Here is a 20,821-nt window from a genome sequence, read left to right as displayed (position 1 = left end):
ACATTTTGCTTTCTAGGGATTTTGATCGACTTAAGTCACTGAATTTAGAAACTGGTGTCAATATCTGCACAACTTTCTCCTCCCATTTTTTAAAAGATAGCAATACAGTGTTTCAGTTCTGCTTTGCTTTCTTTGGCTAAAAGGTCAGTATTTGGCTTTTGATAGTAAGCTAACTTAGACATATTGATACCATTTCCTGTTAAGGTTTCAAGGGGAAATGAAAAATGATTATCAGTATTACGTGATTTGGAAAAGCATCTTTCATAATTAGTACATTTAGCCCATTTAGCCTTTGTAGTTCCGTAACCCTTTTTATCCTTTTTTTTTTTTTTTTTTTTGGTGTCCTAGGATTTAGCTACTTTATTTGAGGAACTACAGAGAGAAAAGAAACTGAAATCTCATCAGAAGTTATCTGAAACTTTGAAAAACCTACTTAATTGTGTATATAGCTGCCCATCTTACATTGCAAAAGATTTGGTGAAAGTACTTCAGGAAGTCAACAATGAGGTATGTGCAATTCAGGTGGCTTATACGTTCCATGTAATGTTACTAAACACTATTGTATCGGCTCATGAATGAGGAAAACATTGCAGGAGTTACAAATATGCACTCAGAAGTGAAAATTTTCTTTCTAATTTGGGAGGGGAGAAGTGTTGAGATGTAGAAACAGAGGACACAAAAAGCAAGTATTGGTGGGTTTTTTTTCCCCATTTTAAAATTGTGTGTTATCCCTATTTAATCATTTACTTGATTTGAAGTGAATTAAAAAAAAACCGGGGAAAAACACTGAAGATGCACTGCTGAGAAAACTGTGTCTTCTGGTGGAAATCCTCCACAAGGTAATACATTTGGACATAAGAGTGTGAACATTCCAGAATCCTTTGTTCATTCATAAAATGTGTGTGGTTGAACATTTTTATAGGGGAAAACCCATAACTTTCATTATTTTGTCAGGGAGGCCTGTGATACAAAGGAGGTTGTGAAGCACTTGTTTATGTGACGTCATGTGTGATCAGCAGACTATTCCAAAAGAGTCTGGATGCTTCACCAGTCTTGGACTGACTACCACCTGGAGAACTAAAGCAGGGGTACAGTGGAGTGAAAACCACATAATTAGATTTTTCTGGTGGCAGCAAACAGTTGGCATTTATCAGCTTTGTGTCATCCCTTGTAATTTAAACTAGGAATCGACCGTCTTGTTCTGTGAAGGACCAAATAGTAAATGTTTGAGGCACTGTGGGCTCCACAGTATTTCTTCTTGTAGGTGCTCGGCTCTGCCATTGTATTGTGAAAGCTGGAGCCAGTTATGTAAACAAATGAACTTGGCTTTATTTCAATAAATAAAATTTACAAAAACGGGTAGTCCTCTGGATTTGGCCCACAAGCCATAATGTGCTGGCATTTGATTTAGTTATTAAAGACCTCACATACGTAATTTGGAAGTTCTGTTTGAGGAAAATACAGTGTTTTAGAGAAAGCTAAAATTTATTTTTGTGGTCTAAAACTTTAGTTTGTATTGTTGTCAAAAAGTCTGGGGAGACCCACAGATTACTCCTCAACTCTGAAAGGCTTAGAGCTTTTGACCATTATAAACTGAACTATCAGAGGGGACCTGAATGCTTAATTGGATTAAATAGCCTTCCTCTTGTCCAAGGGAACCTTTTTTTTTTTTTAAAGATTTTATTTATTTATTCATGAGAGACAGAGGGAGAGAGAGAGAGAGGGAGAAGCAGTTCCCAAGAAGCAGGGAGCCCGATGCGGGACTCGATCCCAGGACACTGGGATCGTAACCTGAGCTGAAGGCAGACGCTTAACGACTGAGCCACCCAGGCGCCTCAAGCGATCATCTTTAATTGGGTTTTTTCCTCCAGGCTAAGCTCCCAGTCTTGCAACATCCTATCTTTGGGTGTCTTTGTAAAGCAGGCAAAAATATGTCAGTATAGATAACTGTTTGCTAATAAATTTCCCAAACTTTAGATGGTGCTTTCTCAGCTGTTGCCTATGGCTGAACAACTGTTAGAAAAGATCCAGAAGGAACCGACAGCTGTCCTGAAAGATGAGGCCATTATTTTACATCTCACTCTGGGAAAATATAATGAATATTCAGCTTCCCTTTTACGTAAGGACCCAAAGAGTCTAGATATATTTATAAAAGCTGTGCATACAACAAAGGAACTTTACTCAGGAATGCCAACCATTCAGATAACAGCTCTTGAAAAGGTCAGTGACTTTTTTCAGAAACTAAAGTATGTTCAAGCTCTTAAAATTTTGGAATGTTTTACTTGGAAAAGCTAAAGTGGACTGGGCATGTTTTAAAAGGAATATGATCTGTTTGGCCTGTTTTTGCAAAATTGAGTGATAAACATGTGATAAAACTATTTTGGCTGACAAAATGGGAACAATATTACATCGTAAGAAAGAACAGTATAAAGGTTGTTTTTGGAATTTACCATTTGTTGAGCTCAATTGCCTTTTTTCTACCTCCTCTAGATTACAAAGCCATTTTTTGCAGCTATATCAGATGAAAAAGTTCAGCAGAAGCTTTTGCACACGTTGTTTGATTTATTGGTGAATTGTAAAAATTCACATTGTGCTCAGATTGTTGGCAGTGTTTTTAAAGGGGTAAGTTGCAAACTTTCTATAATTTATTAACGTTTGTTCTCTTCCAGGTGACACCATATTTAACCACCCTCTGATATCCAGGGCCCTTAGGTCAGATGTTAGCACAAATAAGAATCATGGACAAGTAGCTCATAGAGAAGTGCATAATCAAAATTATAAGTCTTCACCACTATTTTTATTTTGTGAAATATTTATTGTTTTAACCAGGTCGGGTATGTGTGTTAGTTTGGATCTTACTCAGATGGGGTCTACCTGTTCCATGCAAGGATGTTCAACTGGGTACAGGTTATACTTAATTTAAATAGTTGTTTGATGACGCATCTATAATGGAATTGAACATCTGCTTGTTGGCTTATGTATATTAAAACATAGCTGTACATCAGAACAACCACTTAGTTACTTTGTTGTTAAAAAACACAGAAAACAACTTCACAAAAATAGGTGATAGTATGGGGAAGTCCTAGTACCCAGATTCAGCAACTCTCGGAATTTTAACATATTTTCTTAGATTTCTAAGATGCAGATTTCTAAGTGAAACAAATTAAGGTGCAGAGCAGTGTGTATACTACACTCCTGTTTGTGTGTTGTTTTCATCTTTATACAGCTGTTAGGATATGGAAAAGAATATATAGTCAGTGGCATTTGCCTTTGGGGATTGGTTTGGGCTCTAGAGTCCTAGGAAAATGTGAAAGTGGACATGGACATTTTCACTGTTACTTTTTAAGTCAATATTTATTTCTCTTATTTTATCCCATGGAAGTGTATCATCAGTCATTCTTCCTTCATATTTCAGATTTCTGTTAATGCTGAACAAGTCAGAATAGAACTGGAGCCACCAGACAAAACGAAGTCCTTGGGCACAATTCAGCAAACAAGAAGACAAAAAATGCAGCAGAAGTAAGAGCTAGGAGTGCAGTGAGAACATGCCGTTCATTCCCCAGGCCCCATTATGATTTTTTGATACCCATCAATTTGGCATAAATGGGTATGGTAATTTTTGCTTTGCACTGATAATATTTGCATTTCCAATATTTTCTCTGTTTCCCAGAAAATCACAAGATCTAGAATCTGTTCAGGAAGTTGGAGGTTCTTACTGGCAAAGAGTAACCCTCATCCTAGAATTACTGCAACACAAAAAGAAACTCAAAAATCCTCAGATACTGATACCAACTCTATTTAATCTTCTGTCAAGGTACTGACACTTGCCTTTGCCTTTGATCTATGAGAGGAAAGGATTCTAATTCATGCATATGTTAACATTCTTTTTTAAACATAGTCTTTTCTTGCTTAACTAGTCTGTAAAATAAAGCAAGTTAAGTACAGTAGTTGAAAGATCAAAAGAAAGGTGTTAGGTACCCATTGTCCGTGCCCCAAACGGATCTTCCTCCTGTGTTGTATAGTGAATGGCCATTCCCCCCCACCCCCACCTTATAGCCTGCTTCTTAACTTTCAGCACCATGTCCTTGGGGCGTCCTTACTTTAAAAGATAAAGTGTGAAACTCGCATTGTTTTTTAGGTGTGAATTACCCGATTTTGTCTGAAAAGCAATGTAATTCTTAAGGTTGTCCTCTTAAGATTTCAAATAGGTTGATGGAAAGTGCAACAGAGAGGAGAGAGAAAATTTGACAGTAAGCACCTGCCCGTATGAGAAAAAAAATCAGTTAGAATCTTGATCTTTTTTATAGACTATGTTTAATGTTAATATTTTAGTTATTCCTAATTAAATGTGTTCTGGACAGTGGTCGTTAATGCATCCCTGAAATTGTGTAACTTTCATTTCCCATTATGTCTTTTCCGGGGGGTCCTGAAGGAGTTTAGAACCTCTGCCACCAGAGCAGGGAAATATGGAATACACCAAACAATTAATTCTTAGTTGTTTGCTCAACATCTGCCAAAAACTCTCTCCAGATGGTGGCAAAATACCAAAGGGTATGTATTTTGTTGGAAGGAAAGGGTGGAAGGATTATTTGCTTTGCTTGTGAATGTACCTACCACTTAGAGGTTTTTTTTTTCTCATCACTATAGATGTTCTAGATGAGGAGAAGTTCAATGTGGAATTGATCGTACAGTGCATCCGTGTTTCAGAGATGCCACAGACCCATCACCATGCCCTTTTACTTTTGGGTACTGTTGCTGGAATATTTCCTGTAAGTATTAATGATTTGAGACTTCAGCAAATATTTTGGTATTTTCTTTCTTCACTGGAAATGCATAGGTGCTCACTGGTCTGAATTCAGTGGACTTTGGGTCTTAATGGTGGGACTCTCAGTCCTGTCTCTTAATAGCTGAGGCAATGTAAGCTGGTTGATCTTGCTAAACTTCGGGTCCTCTTTTTGTAAAGTAGCAATAACAGTAACCTTTTTCAAGGGGGAGTATTGGGAGGATGTGACTGAGTACTTTATGGTTTGCACTCAGCACAGAGCCTGGCACCGTGTAACTGATAAGTGGTAGTGTTAGTGTTACTTGAAAAAAAATTACCATCCCATTATCCTCAGACAGCCTTCATCCAGTGAGTTGAGAAAAAGTAATTTGATTATAAACTATCTCAGTTAGAGAAATGTTCCTTAGAAGTACATCTTTTGAAGATTGAAATTTTTTTCCTGTTGGGGATTTAGGTCATAGGTTCTTAACCTGGGGTTCTCTGTAAGCTTTAGCAGATCTTTCAATATACTAACATCATGTGCTAGATTTTATGCATGTAGGATTTTTTTCCTTGGAAGAAGGGAGTCAGTAGCCCTCAGAGGAGTTGATAATCTAGAAACAATTAAGAATCATTGATATTTTTTCTTTGCTTTTATTGAAATATAGTTCATACACCTTATAATTCATCCATTTAAATAGGTGTCCTATTCACTGGTTTCAGTATGTTCACAAAGTTGTATAAACATCCACCATTATCTACTTCCAGAACATTTTCATCACCCCCAAAAGAAGCCCCATACTTAGCAGTCACTCCTCATTCCCTCTGTCACTCCAGTTTCCGCCCCTGGCAACCATTGATCTACTTTCTCTCTATAGATTTACCTATTCTGGACATTTCCTATAAATGGAATCCTATTATATGTGCCCTTTTTAATGCTTGACTTTCACTTAACACAGTGTTTTCAAGGTTCATCTGTGTTGAAGCTTGAATCAGTATTCCTTTTTATGGCCCAATAAAATTCCATTTTATGTATATACCAGATTTTGCTTATTTGTTTGTCATTTGATGGACATTTGTTTCTACTTTCTGGCTGTTGTGAATTATGCTGCTGTGGACATTTGTATATGAGGTTTTGTATGAACATGTTTTCACTTCTCCCTGGTGTATACCTAGGAGTGGAATCGCGGAGTCAGAAGTTAACTTTAATTTTCTTAGAAACGGCCAGACTGTTCTCCAAAGCATCTATATAATTTTGTACCCACCAGCAGTATATGAGAATTCTAATTTCTCCAAATCCTCACTGCTAGTTGATTCTTTTTTTTTTTTTTTCCTTTGAGTTGTCCTAGTGTGTGTGACGTTTCTTATGATTTGGATTTTGCATTTACCTAAATGCCTAATATTGAGCATCTTTTCATGTGCTCATTGACCATTTCTTTATCTTTGGAGAAATGTCTTTTGAAATTCTTTCCCCATTTTTAAACAGGGTTATTTCTTCTTTTATTGCTGGGTTATAATGAGTCATTGATATTTGGTGTGCTTAAAATGGAAAATGCTGAAAGATGTGTTTTCTTTCAGGATAAAGTTCTACACAACATCATGTCTATTTTTACATTTATGGGAGCCAGCGTCATGCGTCTAGATGATACTTACAGTTTTCAAGTTATTAATAAGACAGTGAAGATGGTTATTCCAGCACTTATTCAGGTAAGCTGTCTTTATACAATCAGTAGTTCTTTGTTTTTTTAAGTACGCTCCATACCCAACTTGGAGCCCAGCACAGGGCTTGAGCTCACAACCCTGAGATCAAGACCTGAGCTGAAATCAAGAGTCGGACGCTTAACCAACTGAGCCACCCAGACACGCCAGTATTTTTTTTTTAATCTTAAAATTTTTACGTAGTTTGAAAGTAGAAGTAAGTGACGTTAAAAGCCTTTCTGAAATGCTCAGGTATTTGTGCTTTTTAAATTTCGGAATAGTAAAGCTAGGAATTAGTCTTAGTAACAGTGTCCTTCCCAAAAATACGAATAAATACGCGTAGCTGGTTCTGTGCTAAAAGGGTATAACTGTACATGTATCTTAATGTTACTCTGACAAAGTGAATTTAAATTTGCTGTATATTTTGGGACATTGCCGTTGGATAATACCCTTACGCAGGTCGATGAAGATAGAACAGTTTAGAGCTACAGTGGCAAATTTGTTAATATGCAGTTCAACAAACATTTTCCAGGTGTTCTCTAAGAGCCATGTACTTAGAGATGATTGAGTCTCTGCCAGTAAGGATATACCATTTGAAACTAAAAAGCAGCTTTTAAAGATGAAAGAGCTTGGTCATCTGCTTAAATTTTCTGTTTACCCCCACCTGTTGTTAATGTCTTCCTCCCATTATTGACCATTCCAGGGATGACCATATTCAGCACCATCTCCTTTTAATCTTGGTATTAGGTTGGTATTCTCCGTGTCCAACAAGACAGCAAGTTATGGGACACAGATATTAAAAGAAAAATAACTACGCATCCATATCATATATTGCCAGTTAAATAGGTCAGTGCTAGAAGAGTTCAGAATAAAGGACAGCAGCTATGGGCCAGGAAGACCACAGAGTTTTATAAGAAATAGAATTTGAACTGATTTGAATGAAGGACAGGATTTGCTTAATGAAATGGCAAGGTCCAGGAATGTGTACAGTGTGTGTGAAGAATGTACTGTAGATTGATTTGTGGAGTGTAGAGTATTGAGACAGGGAGAAGTAGAGGGCGTTGGTTCATTCATTCTTTCATTCAGCAACCATATTTGGAGTATCAGTTCCAGAGTTAAGTGGTTTGAATGTTACTCTGAAAGCAACAGGGAGTTGTTGGCCTTTTTTGTGCTTTGCTTAGGTAGATTACGCCCATTCTTCTCCTGGCAGAACACAAATCCTGCTTGATGTGTGCAGGCGCCCAGTTGGCCTGAGAGCAGACTTGTTATATGGGCCACATACTTGGCATCTGTCATTCAGGACCGCCTGTTGCTATCTTTCCCCACGTGAACCTTGTTCATACAGACGACAGGTCTTCTTTGGGGCTGGGCTCACCTCCAACACCTTGTATTCCCCTTGGGGCCATATAGTGCCTGGGACGTAATCTATACTCACTGAATATTTATTAATAGGTCCTTGATTATTCACATTCTTTTGATGACTTTTTTGGGGCACATCTGAAGGCCTTTCCATGTCTACCTGAAAGCTTCCTTGTGAAGGGTTATTTGCTCCTACTTACTGTCCCTGCTTGCTCTTCTGCAGTCCGATGGTGGAGACTCTGTAGAAGTCACAAGAAATGTGGAAGGAGTCGTGGTGAAAATCATTAACGTGTTTGTGGACGCTCTGCCGCATGTTCCAGAGCACAGGCGCCTGCCCATCCTTGTTCAGCTTGTCAATACATTAGGTGCAGAGAGATTCCTCTGGGTTCTCCTCCTCCTGCTTTTTGAACAGTATGTCACTAAAACAGTGCTGGTGGCTGCCTATGGAGAAAAGGTCAGAGTATAGGGTGGGGTGACTAGAAGGAAATGTTGATGTTTCACCCACACTTCGTGATATTTCCCAGTTTATGTGTGGGGCCAGTGATGCTTATGTCTGTTATTTAACAGTACTTGCTCAAAATTGTTTTTAAAGATGTTTTTGACATTCTTTACAATTGCTTTCAGAGCCTGTGGCACTCCAAATACCCGCAGTAGCAACAGATCATTTGCTGTGGGTGATTTGACTTTCCTGTGAACTGGTCTGTAGTGCCATGTTGGGTGGTTCTTTTTTAAGCCCAACAGAGTACAGCTGTAAAGTAATTAAACTGTGTCTCTTGAAAATGGTTTTGAAGACATTTCATGGGGAAAGGGAGGAGTGTCAGGATCATCAAAATTATTACAACGCTGGTGATTGTTTTAAAGAGCCCTGTTTACATAGATGAGGGCAGAGCTTCTAGGTCAAGGACTGCTTTTAAATGACTTTTTTAGACATAGGATCTGGGAATAGATCTAGACCTACCCTAGGTAAAGGAGCACATTCAGTTCTGCCAGAAATCACAATGCATAAGTGTCCTACATAAGTAGGACACTTAGTAACTCATTCATCTGCTGATACACACGACTATAAGGAACAGTATGTAATGCCTTTGCACGCTAAGAAATATTTTTAAAATATTTCCCTAACGTGTACTTACTAACATAAATTTGATAGGTATAGTTTTATTACTTATTTCTCTTCTCTATACAGGATGCTATTTTAGAGGCAGACACTGAATTTTGGATTTCAGTCTGTTGTGAATTCAGTGTCCAACATCAGATACAAAGCTTGATGAATATTCTTCAGTACTTAATAAAGCTGCCAGAGGAAAAAGAAGGTAAGCATAATCAGGTGTTAATTACTGTTTAATCTGAAAGATCAGGAGAAGCAGAAGACCGTGCAGGTTATCATCCTTAGAGCACATAGTACATCTTTAGAAGGGTTTTTTTGCAAGTAACTTAATAATTTTTAATTTAAGTGTGTGTGTGTGTGTGTGTGTGTGTGTGTGTCTTCTCAAATCCTTAGGGAAAATAGAAAGTAGGACTTCTACTCGCCTCTCCTCACACACACATTGGCTTTTATACTTCTGTGCTTTTGTGTGGATGTGTTGGCTGTGGAGTGTTAACAGGTGTACAGGATGCATTATGGTAAAATGACAGCAAGTTAGGAGGAACTTATTAGCTATCTCTTGTCTTTCCATTAAAATATTTGTGAAGACAGAGGAAGAGAAAAAACAACACAACTTTGGTAACTAAATATTAAAACGTTAGGGACGCCTGGGTGGCTCAGTCGGTTAAGCGGCTGCCTTCGGCTCATGTCATGATCCCAGGGTCCTGGGATCAAGCCCCACGTCTGGCTCTTTGCTCAGCGGGGAGCCTGCTTCTTCCTCTCCCTCTGCCTGCCTTGCTCCCTGCTGTGCTCTCTCTCTCTCTTACTCTCTGTCAGATAAATAAATAAAAGCTTTAAAAATAAATAAGTAAATATTAAAATTTTACTGTATATGTGAGTCTTGAAAAAAATTCTACTAATCGCAGCACCAATGAGACTGATTTAAGAAAGGGTTTGATGTGTTCTTAGTTCTCTGCCCTTTGAAACAGTAGCAAGGGGCATTGGACAGAAGATACCAAGGACTCCATGGGGACTATTTTCTGTATGGCTAGCTGTTTTGGCCAGGCAGTGGCTTGTCTGATCCTACAGTCTGCTTAGGTCTGGCAGGGACAGACCAGCCTGGAGAGCTGTATGTAGTGACGTGTTTATGGAGGAAGTCTTCAGTTTGAGTCACTCTCTAGGGCAGTGTTTTTTAAATGACCTGCTGTGGACTCCCAATTACTGCACCCTCAAACCCTTTTATATTAGTAAATTTGGATATGGGATTCTACAAAGTTTTAGGAGACACATCTGTGAACTCTTAGAATTAAACATTGAAGGCTAGAGAGGACCCTCCTTCAGTCTTACTGCGGGCCACCAAGTAAATACCTCTGAGGCTTCAGGATTGGGAAGGGAGGCCACGTTTGAAGACATCTTCTAGTGTTTTTGTCTTTCATTTGCTTATCTCAGTTGCCCTGAGTATTTTTGTTGGTTTGTTTGTTTTTGTCTTACACACACTCTTCTTGGGGCTTTTGGATATTTTGTTGATAAATACACATCTTTCACTAATTCAGAAGAGGAAAAACTGGGTGTGACAGATTCACAAATTCCACTCAGAAAATTATATCCCATGTACCATGTCTATATCTTTATAAAGATTCCACATGAAGATGAGTGAGGTCACTTGTCTTGTTCTTTTTCAGAAGCTGTTCCCAAAGCAGTATCAACTAAAAGCGAATCAAAAGAAGAAATGCTACAGGTTTTTAATATAGACACTCACACTAGCAAGCAGCTGCGGCATTTTAAATTCTTGTCAGTGTCCTTCATGTCTCAGCTCCTGGCTTCCAGCCATTTTATCAGAAAGGTGATGTGTTCTTTAAATGTATTTATGACAAAAAAAAATTTCTTTTTCTGAAGGAACTATCTTTTAAACTAGTAAAACAAAATATAAAACATGAGGCATTCCTTTAAAGATAATAGAAAAAAACAGTAGAATTTACCATAAACTGGAGTGATCTGTTAAGGTTGTACACATATAAACCTGCCCACTCTGTATTTGCATTCTCCAGTGGCATACCTCATTTTACTGTGCTTCACAGGTGGTGTGTATTTTTTACAAATTGTAGACTTGTGGCATCACACAAGTCTTCCAGCACCATTTTTCCAACAGCAGTTGATCACTTCATGTCTCTATTTCAAACTTCTTCATTATATTTGGTATGATGATCTGTGATGAATGATTATGACTTGCTGAAAGCTCAGGTGATGGTTAGCGTTTTTTAGCAATAAGATATTTTTAAGGTATGTACATTGTTTTTTAGATACAACACTATTGCACACATAACAGACTACAGTTAGCGTAAATATAACTTTTATATGCACTGGGAAACCAGAAAATTCATTTGGCTCACTTTATTGTCATACTTTATTGTGCTGGTCTGGACCTGAACCTGCAGTCTCTCCGAGGTATGCCTGTCTACCCAACAGAAATATATGAGCGTATATTTAGCATATGTGCTAAAATACATTGATAAGAATACTCGTAATAGCAATATTTGTGGTAGCCCAGAACTGGCAACAACCCAATGTCTATCAACAGTGGAGCGGATAAAGTGTCCATCATCATAAATGGACATGAATGAATGTCATAAAGGTAATAGTAAAAGAAAGCAGGCAGACACAAAAGAATACACCCTAATTCCAGTCGTATAAAATTCAGAAACAGGCAAAACAAATCTGTGGTTTTAGAAGTAAGGACAGTGTTTACCTTTGGGAAGGAGGGAAAGGGTAGTAATGGGGGTCAAGTAGAGGAAGGATTCTGAAGTGCTTGTAATTATAGGCTCTTTCTTTACCTGCATATGGCAAGCTTTGTGTCTGTGATTTATATGGCTTCCTGTTTGTGTGTGAAACTTTAAACACAGAGAGGAAGGAGGAAATACAGAAACGAAGAGAAGGAAGGATTGGGAACATCAGAGTGGTTGAACATTAGAAAGTCTGTGTTCTGTGTCTATTGCGTGAGCAGGTAAACAGGGGAAACCTTATGATAATTGAAGTATTTATAGAGAAATAATTTGATAAATTCAATACTAATTCATGGTTTAAGAAAAATCCTCTCAGCATCCAGCATAGATGGGAACTTCCTTGGCCTAACGGAGATAACAGAAACTGGTTTATATCACACTTCTTAATGAAACAGACATTATAAAGTCTGGAACAAGGATGTCCTGTCCTGTCCCGTTGCTGTTTCTATTCAGTGGAAGAATGAAGTGTAAGAATCCGAAAAGATAGTCACCAAATTCCTAGAACTAATAATTAGATTTGCAAGCTTGCTTGAGAGGGGTCAGTATGGACACTACTCTGGATCTGCTTGCCAAGGACAGTGGTGGTGCAAGAGTAGTCAGAGGGGTCAGTGTGACTGACGTCTGTCTGGATGCACACCCATGCAAATGTAAGAAAGGTGTTAATGTGGCAGGGGCTTTACAGAGTAGTTGGGGAAAGAGAACTGTCCAATAACTAGAGCCAGCATGGTTTGTTTTCCATTTGGGGAAAGACTGATCTCACACTATATACAAAAGAGAATTTAGGTAGATTAAAAATTTGACTTCAGTGTGAAAAGGAACGTTCAGAAGAAAATTGAGAACACTGTGACCAGAGGATGGAGAAGAATTTCTTTAAAAGTTCAGTTCAACAAAAAGCCACTATAAACAAAATGAAAAGAAAGCCACAGACATAAAGTTCATAAATTCACTTCCCATTAGAACATCTGGCGGAGAAGATGAATTCACTAAAAAGGAATCACAGATAGCCAATTAATATAGAACAAAATAACCTTCCTAGTAGGAAGGAAATTGCAGATTAAATGGGATGCCACTATGATGTCCATCAAATTGGCAAAAATTTGCAAGCTCTTACTACCAAGAAGTGGCAAGGCTGTGGGGCACAGTTATTTGTGTCCACAGTGATGGGTGATGTCTCCGGACAGCGACTCCAGAAAGCACTCGGCAGTCTCCGGTCCGGTTGGAGATGAGCATCTCCGCTGTTCTAGCCATTCCCTTTCTTGGGTATAGGCTCTACAGGAATGTGCTTGCTTGTTCAAGGAGATATACAAAAATGTCTTCTGATGTTCTTACTGACAGAAAAAATGGACATAAATGAAACGTCCACGGTAAATAGAGGGGGATGAGCAGATGTGCCATCTTGTGTCCTGTGGTGTATGCGAGGAGCACCGTGTGCAGTTAAATGAGCACTAGGACAGCATGAGTCCCCGTAGTCAGATCTCAGCACTCCCATATTCCCAGAAAAGCACGTTGCTAACTGCTGTGTACTCTGACTACATTTAATGGCAAGTTCAAGTTTGTGGGGCTGGGGGTACTGGGAGAAGGGAAGAGGGAGCAGTACACAGGAGACTATACCTGTATCTGTAATGTTGAATGGCTTAGAATGAGGTAAGAGCTAAGGAAAGCATTTCATAAAATTAGTGGGTAAATGAGTATAGAGGACTGTGTTTTTCTGAATTTTTGTGGTGCTTTACAAATGTCACAATTATCTATAGAGTATCCTTAATATGAATGGAATAGTTAAAGGAAGGGGAACCAGAGTTATTACTGTGGTGGGGATTATCTGAACCTGATTAAATTGTAATGTCAGAAAACAGCCCCTGGAAAGTTTGACTTGAGTAGTCTTAGATGAGTTTCACTGCACCTACTCAAATGATGTTATTACTAACTTCCATACTGTTCTAATGATGTTTTCTTTAAAAATTAGGTGATTGAAAGCGGTGGTCCTCAGGTTTTAAAAGGCCTTGAACAGAGGTATGTTACTTTTTCTTTTTTAACTTGGAAATAATTTCTAGCTTTCTCTCAAAAAGCCGGAAGAATAGTGCACAAAATTCTGAGTCTCCTTTGCTTTAGGTTGCTGGAGACCGTTCTTGGTTATATTAATGCTGTCGCACAGTCCATGGAGAAAAATGCAGACAGACTAACTGTGAAATTTTGGCGGGCACTGCTGAGCAAAGCTTACGACATGTTAGATAAGGTAGGTTTTCATTTCTCCCCATCTGCTGTGTTTTGTTGGCTGTTTTTATGTCATTGTGAAACTGTCGACATATAAGGTTTTACTTTAAGAATAAACTTAGCAATAGACTTTTCTTAATTTAATGCAGCTCACGTTTTTCTTAGAAAAGTTATCTCTTGATAGCTAGAAAGAAATTCATCTGAAAAAAGGATTGTTTTTCTACCAGTTATGAGAACTGTGTCTCAATAAATATTCTTTGAATATTCAGACATCTAATACTATATTATATTCCACTTTTACTGAAGTGGAATAGGAGAAAAATACCTTTTTAGGTAGAGTATGTGGGGTATTAGAAATATCACTGGCCTTGACATGAGGATCACTGTTCAAAATCAAACTACAAGACTTTGAGCAGTTCACTTACTCTTAGTATCAGATTTTTTGGTTTTCTTCTTTTTTAAATAAACGTGGTTAGTAATGCCTCCCTGAAAGGTTAGTGTAAGAAATAAGAAAAAGGACCTGTAAGTGCCTGGAACCTAGAAGCTCTGCAGTGAACAGAAGTCTGTCTTAATCTGAGTGGATCTTCCTTTTTTAAAAAATTTTTTTGTTCATTGTGAAACTGCTGTGCAGGTCAATGCCTTGCTGCCCACAGAGACATTCATTGCTGTGATCAGGGGGCTGCTGGATAACCCGCTGCCCTCTGTCCGCCGGAAAGCATTGGATCTTTTGAACAGTAAGCTACAGCAGAATACATCCTGGAAAAAGAAAATTGTAAGTGAAGACTGACGCCGGACCCATTTACTGTTATTTGCTTTATCAGAGAGCTGCATTTAACTCCCTTAAGTTTGTCCAGCAGTATAATTTAAGTATATCATTATCTGAATGTAATGCTGTGTGAGGTGTGTTTCTAAAATGTGATGTTAATTCTAATAGGCATTGTGATAAGAATTCTTAGAATGGAATTTCAGCCTAATGGAATTCTTGGTAATACAGACCAGACGTTGTGGTTTAGCATACTTTGGCATAATTCTAATCCTCTTTTACTCCAGATCGGTAGGGTGCTTTATATAAATACGTCCAAAATTGGTCATAAGCACATTCACCGGCTCAGTGGTAAAGCAGATGGACAAACAATTGCTTGTGTAGAATTGTGTGGCATTGGACCTCTTGGTCTGATTTCCATTTAGGCAGTCTCAAACAGTAAAAGTGGAAAAATGGACTAGTATTTTACTTTGCAGCTTAAATTATATGAAAATTTTGGCTGACCTCTTCAGGTTTATCGTTTCCTCAAACTGGTTCCAGTCCTTTTGGCCATTGTGCAGCATAAAAAAAAGACAGTAGAAGAACAAGCAATAAACAGACAGACAGCGTTGTATACCCTGAAGCTTTTGTGCAAGAATTTTGGTGCAGAAAATCCAGAGCATTTTGTCCCAGTGCTGAACACTGCAGTGAAACTGATTGCACCGGAAACAAAAGAAGAGAAGAATGTCTTGGGAAGTGCTCTGCTGTGTGTGGCCGAGGTGGCCTCCACCCTGGAAGCACTGGCCATCCCCCAGCTTCCCAGGTACGCTGACTGGGACCTGGGACGGGAACTGTCACGTCGGGCGTCTGGTACACGTTGAAAAATAGTACCTTCGCAACTTTTTTGCCTCTAAGTAAAAGTTTCATAAGATTAGATTTGTTAAAGATGTGATCTTTTCTTCAAGCTAAAACCCACAATATTATTTTCCTTTATGATGTTTATTGTCCCCGTTTTCATTCCCCTTTGGCCTGCTATAACTAGCAAGTGTGGTGGGTGAAGCCCCTCTAAGAGGGGCCCATCTGTTTGGGTGAAAGCTGTGTCGTGCTGCCCACATTTGGAAGTTGTATGCTCCTGACTTTGTCCTTAGCCTTGGTATTTACTAGCTGCGCAGCCCTGGGCAGGTTACTTAGTCTGTTAGAACTTTGCCATCTCTAAAACCAAGATAGCACCTACCGCACGAGAGTCTGGTGGGGCCATGCATGTAAGGTTTCTCACACAATGCCTGACACATAGCAAATGTTAAATTGAGAGACCCTGTTATTTTTAAAAATGACTGCGTAACCATGGGTACTGGGAGATTTCTTGCTCTTAGTCTTGTAACTATGTAGACACCATTTTATAGGCTGTGCCGTGAAGTGATGTGGTGGGCACAGTTGTTTGGATTTTTTCATGACTTCTACTCCATTCTGTTTCTTCTTAAAGTTACTTTACAACTCTTGTTTTTTAATTCTAGCCTGATGCCATCATTGCTGACAACAATGAAAAACACCAGCGAGCTGGTCTCCGGTGAGGTCTACCTGCTCAGTGCTTTGGCAGCCCTGCAGAAGGTTGTGGAGACCCTCCCACACTTCATTAGCCCTTACCTAGAAGGGGTCCTGTCACAGGTGAGCCACAGCGACCTCAACATGTTGTCTGGGGTGGCACGGGGGAGGGGAAATTACAAATCTAACGATTTTATTCTTTAAGTTTTTAATTTGTTTGGCAGGAAGGTTCTTATTTCTGAAAAGCTGTGTTGCCTTTTAGTAAAAACGTGTGCCCTTTTTCTCTCCCATTGTCCCACCTGCTTGATCATGACATGGATACAGTTATTGCTTTCTTATAAGGCTCATCTCTTTTGAGTCTGCAGAATGTGTTTTATTGCCTTTCTTCTGCCTCCTCCTGTCCCCCATGAGGTTTTTGGCGTTGGGCTGGTAGAGCTGCCTTTTATTACTTCTTGCAGAAACTAGTGTGCCCTATTTCTAACATGAGGGTTTTTTAATCCTAAGGTGTCTTTCAAAGCAGAATTCCTCTATTCCAGTTCAGTGGATACTTGGCAGATAGACAGTGGGCAAGTGGCATTTCTACCTGAAAATGCCCTAGAATGATCCTCGTTCTGTTGTCATTTGCCATTTATGAGATTAGGAGCCTTAACTGCCATGATGAAAATTATTTAGCTGATTCATACACTCTATAGCCAAGACTTAAAAGTAGACTTCTTACAGAAAGGGACAACTACATCTGAGGAGCTTTCTAGAATTTTTTAGTAAGGAAGAACTTGACTCTTCTCATGGTCTCTGCATTCCTGTCTTAAAAAAAAAAAAAGTCAGGAGTGCTCTGTGTCCTTCTGCCATTTACCTACATCCCTGACTTCCACTTGGGAAAGAGGCATCTGTTCATTTTTCTCTACAGATGTTCAAGGCTGGCTTTAAAAGGAATTCTTGGTAGAACTGAAGTGCACTGAGCTTTTTGCAACCACTAGCATCTGAATTGAGTTCTGTAAGTGTGCAGACATTGTCAGTGAGTTCCCATACTGGCTTTGAGCACTTTTTTTATATTCCTCTAGGTGGTTCATTTAGAGACGATCACTAGTGAAATGGGTTCTGCCTCACAAGCTAATGTCCGCGTCACATCCCTTAAAAAGACAGTGGCTACCACGCTCTCACCCCGAGTCTTACTGCCAGCAATCAACAGAACATACAAGCCAATTGAGAAGAACTGGAAGGTTAGTTCATACTGGGTATTAGACTTTGGAGAAGGGAAATATGGTACTGAAATTTTTACGTTTTCACTTAAAGAAGAGGGTGGTTATTTAATTCCTCGGTGAATGCATTAACTAACTCTGAGAATATTAAAAATTGGCACATCTCTTTACTGTGTTACCGGTAGAACCACATGGGTCCATTTATGAGCATCCTGCAAGAGCACATTGGGGTCATGAAGAAGGAAGAGCTCACCTCCCATCAGCCTCAGCTAACCATATTTTTCTTGGAAGCCCTGGACTTCCGAGCACAGCACTCTGAAGTAAGCTTATTTCCACTTCCCCAAATCCTAAAGTGATCTGCCTGTTTAAGAGCCAGAGAAAAATCTAGCTATGTAACCTGTTTTACTTGCAAAAGTTAGAGCCAGATGTTAGTAATCTGGCTAATAGGTCAGCTTTTCTGTTTTCAGAATGATCTGGAGGAAATTGGAAAAACAGAAAATTATATCATTGACTGTCTAGTAGCCATGGTTGTAAAACTTTCTGAAGTCACGTTCAGGCCCCTGTTCTTCAAGGTAAGCTTTTTTCTTCCACGTGTCCTTTGTACTCAGATAAAATGGTACAAGATAAATAGAAGAAACTAATACTACTTTATCTTTTTAAGCTGTTTGATTGGGCTAAAACAGAGGATGCCCCAAAGGACAGACTGTTGACATTTTACAACTTGGCGGATTGCATTGCTGAAAAGCTGAAAGGGCTTTTTACTCTGTTTGCCGGGCACTTGGTGAAGCCTTTTGCTGACACCTTGAACCAGGTGAACATCTCCAAAACAGGTTGGTAGCTGACCCCAGTTCAGTTGACACCTTTGCTCTGTGTACCTTACACACGGCGCAGTAAGTATAGGGAAGCATAAGGAAGGTGAAGTTTTTACTTGATGGTCAGTCGACAGGCATTGAAGTAGTCGTTCCAGGGTCATAAAAACATGTTAGGATCAATTGACTCCCTTGGGAGAAAGAATAAAGTACATGGGCGTTAACTGTAAGTTATTGAAAGTAACTGTAAAACGTTCACGTTGGTGTATTCCGTACTGCTGATAAGTAACCCGTTGGACAGCTGCTAACTGAGCTGGCCAAACTAAGTGATCTTGACGGAGAATCTTCTCTAAGGAGTCACATATCTGAGAGCCATTCATATTGTGCCTTTATCCTGATTGGGTTCTGTGTCATTTTAGAAATACCCTTCTGTTTGTGGTGTTAATAGTGATTTGAATTTAAACGTTGGAGATTAAATTGTGAAAATTGTTTTTTTTTTCCCTTTTACTCTCCCCTATCTACAGATGAAGCGTTTTTTGACTCTGACAGGGACCCTGAAAAGTGTTGCTTGCTCTTACAGTTTATTTTGAACTGTTTATATAAAATCTTCCTTTTTGATACTCAGCATTTTATCAGTAAAGAGAGAGCCGAGGCCTTGATGATGCCCTTGGTGGACCAGGTAACCAAATAGAACCATCTTTTTTTTTTTGACAAACGATGAGGAAGCCGCCATCCCTGTTAAAGTGTTACTAGATTTTATATCTACTAAAAATTACAGCTGCTGGGTTTTCTTCTCCAGGCTTTTTTTTTTAATGAAATTTCTATTTCAAAATTGATTTTTCATTTTGAATGGAAAGAACTCTTCATAGTGGTGTGTACTAAGTTTTACTTTTGAATTTTTCAAATGAAAGGCATGATATAAGGTATCATGGTTAGATTTTTAATTTTCTAAAGTTCGATTTATCGAGAATATTTTAGGACTTGTCTGCTCTCTGGAAGAACTCCTCTCAGCTGTTCTGCTGGAGGGAAAGGGGTGATGCTAAGGGCTAGAAGAGTCTGAGCTCCAAAACCGTGGTAAATTTGTTCTAGAGAGAGAGTACTAGAATTACACCTGGTTTTTGAGCCTGCTGCCATCATGAAAGAGTAAAAGAGTAAAAAATTATTTATACATTGGGTATTTTTTCAAACAAAAAGGAGACTCGTTGCTCAAAGTCCTTGTCTCTCTCTTCATAGCTAGAAAACAGGCTGGGAGGGGACGCACGCTTCCAGGAGCGGGTGACGAAGCACCTGATCCCCTGCATCGCGCAATTTTCAGTGGCCATGGCAGATGACTCTCTTTGGAAACCACTTAACTACCAGATTCTGCTCAAGACAAGAGACTCCTCACCCAAGGTAGGAGCTGTGGTTGACAAGCACCGAAGCTACGTGTATTCATCATACAACCCAAACAGCCTTAAAGCGGTCAAGGATATAGGACCCTGGTAAATTAGCAGGACACGCTGCTTATCTTCTAGAACTAGAGGTTGCTTGTGAGGCAGAAGTTTGAGCCTGAGAAATTTTTGGTTTTTACTTAAAGGGTATTTATAAATAATAGAAGTCCTCTCCCACCCCCACGTGTTAGACACAAGTACTAACATTTTCTAAATAGTTTAAATTTTGAAAAAACCTGAAGTAATTCCTCGTGTTTCTTAAGCTGCCTTTAAATGTCCTTGTGTTCCCAGAGACAGACTTTCAGTTTGCCCGCAGAACATTCCTTTGAGTTAGAGCAGTGATATTACCTCCGTTGTATTTATCAGGCTTAGGATTTTGTGGAATAACAAAAGGTAAGCACCTCACTGACCTGCACAAGGATGAATGGAAATTAAATTCCATGCCTGAGTGTCAGTGTTTTCAAACTGGTTGGCAGTGCATCACCATTTCTCTAATTATCATACAAGAGCCTCAGTGAATAAAACAGACCAAAGCAGAATTTTACTGAAAGGTTTCGTACTTGAAATTTGTAATATTTATTAGAACAAAGAGAACAATGAGGCTATTTTCATGAACCCCCAAATTTTAAATTGCAGGTTCTTACAAAGTTGTAGCATTAAATTTATTTGAATGTTTTGTTTTGATAGTATAATATCAGTAAAGTCTGGTTTGAACATAGGTAGTTAAAGACGCTTTTTAAATTAATTTTGCTGCATCCAAATATTTTTTAAATGATCCAAAACTAGAAGGAGGACTAGTACAACTTTGATTTCAAAATGAATCACTGGGGCGCCTGGGTGGCTCAGTCCATTAAGCATCTGCCTTCAGCTCAGGTCATGATCTTGGGGTCCTGAGATCGAGCCCCCCGCTTCGGGCTCCCTGCTCAGCGGGGAAGCTGCTTCTCTCTCTCCTTCCTCTTCTGCCCTTCCCCCCCGCCCCCAGCTTGTGCTCTTCCTCTCTTGCTATCTCAAATAAATAAATTCTTTTAAAAACAAAAAATAGTCGATCACTAACAGTGCCCGACGACTGCTTGCATTACTTGTCATAGACCAGTCATGTGAGAGACACCCAAACTTTTTTTAAGTTCCTAGACTAGAACATCATAATACATTAAGTGTTTTTTAATTCTGTGCTGAGCATGAGACCGGAGCCAGCGCCCATCCCC

At 39.1% G+C, this 20,821-nt stretch overlaps 1 protein-coding gene across 2 annotated transcripts in view; it reads left to right on the top strand.

Moving 5' to 3' along the window:
- The window catches only part of HEATR1 (HEAT repeat containing 1), a 46,520-nt gene that overhangs the window by 23,665 nt on the left and 2,034 nt on the right, over window positions 1–20,821 (top strand). For both annotated transcript variants that reach the window (XM_028104578.2, XM_028104577.2), the window contains 22 exons: window positions 349–507; window positions 1,978–2,220; window positions 2,491–2,622; window positions 3,416–3,519; window positions 3,671–3,814; window positions 4,433–4,551; window positions 4,648–4,769; window positions 6,341–6,469; window positions 8,043–8,273; window positions 9,006–9,132; window positions 10,586–10,746; window positions 13,647–13,693; window positions 13,793–13,916; window positions 14,526–14,666; window positions 15,170–15,459; window positions 16,151–16,301; window positions 17,240–17,398; window positions 17,563–17,697; window positions 17,845–17,949; window positions 18,039–18,207; window positions 18,711–18,865; window positions 19,420–19,578. In XM_028104578.2, coding sequence (XP_027960379.2) covers window positions 349–507; window positions 1,978–2,220; window positions 2,491–2,622; window positions 3,416–3,519; window positions 3,671–3,814; window positions 4,433–4,551; window positions 4,648–4,769; window positions 6,341–6,469; window positions 8,043–8,273; window positions 9,006–9,132; window positions 10,586–10,746; window positions 13,647–13,693; window positions 13,793–13,916; window positions 14,526–14,666; window positions 15,170–15,459; window positions 16,151–16,301; window positions 17,240–17,398; window positions 17,563–17,697; window positions 17,845–17,949; window positions 18,039–18,207; window positions 18,711–18,865; window positions 19,420–19,578 — 3,306 coding nt within the window. The remainder of the gene's footprint in view (window positions 1–348; window positions 508–1,977; window positions 2,221–2,490; window positions 2,623–3,415; window positions 3,520–3,670; window positions 3,815–4,432; window positions 4,552–4,647; window positions 4,770–6,340; window positions 6,470–8,042; window positions 8,274–9,005; window positions 9,133–10,585; window positions 10,747–13,646; window positions 13,694–13,792; window positions 13,917–14,525; window positions 14,667–15,169; window positions 15,460–16,150; window positions 16,302–17,239; window positions 17,399–17,562; window positions 17,698–17,844; window positions 17,950–18,038; window positions 18,208–18,710; window positions 18,866–19,419; window positions 19,579–20,821) is intronic.

Source organism: Eumetopias jubatus, unplaced genomic scaffold, assembly GCF_037043125.1.
Source record: "Eumetopias jubatus isolate StellerSeaLion01/CBP00866 unplaced genomic scaffold, mEumJub1_p1.0 scaffold_17, whole genome shotgun sequence".
NCBI classification, from domain to species: Eukaryota; Metazoa; Chordata; class Mammalia; order Carnivora; family Otariidae; genus Eumetopias; species Eumetopias jubatus.
Note: the sequence above shows the minus strand (reverse complement) of the source record. Positions and strands in the feature narration are given on the sequence as shown.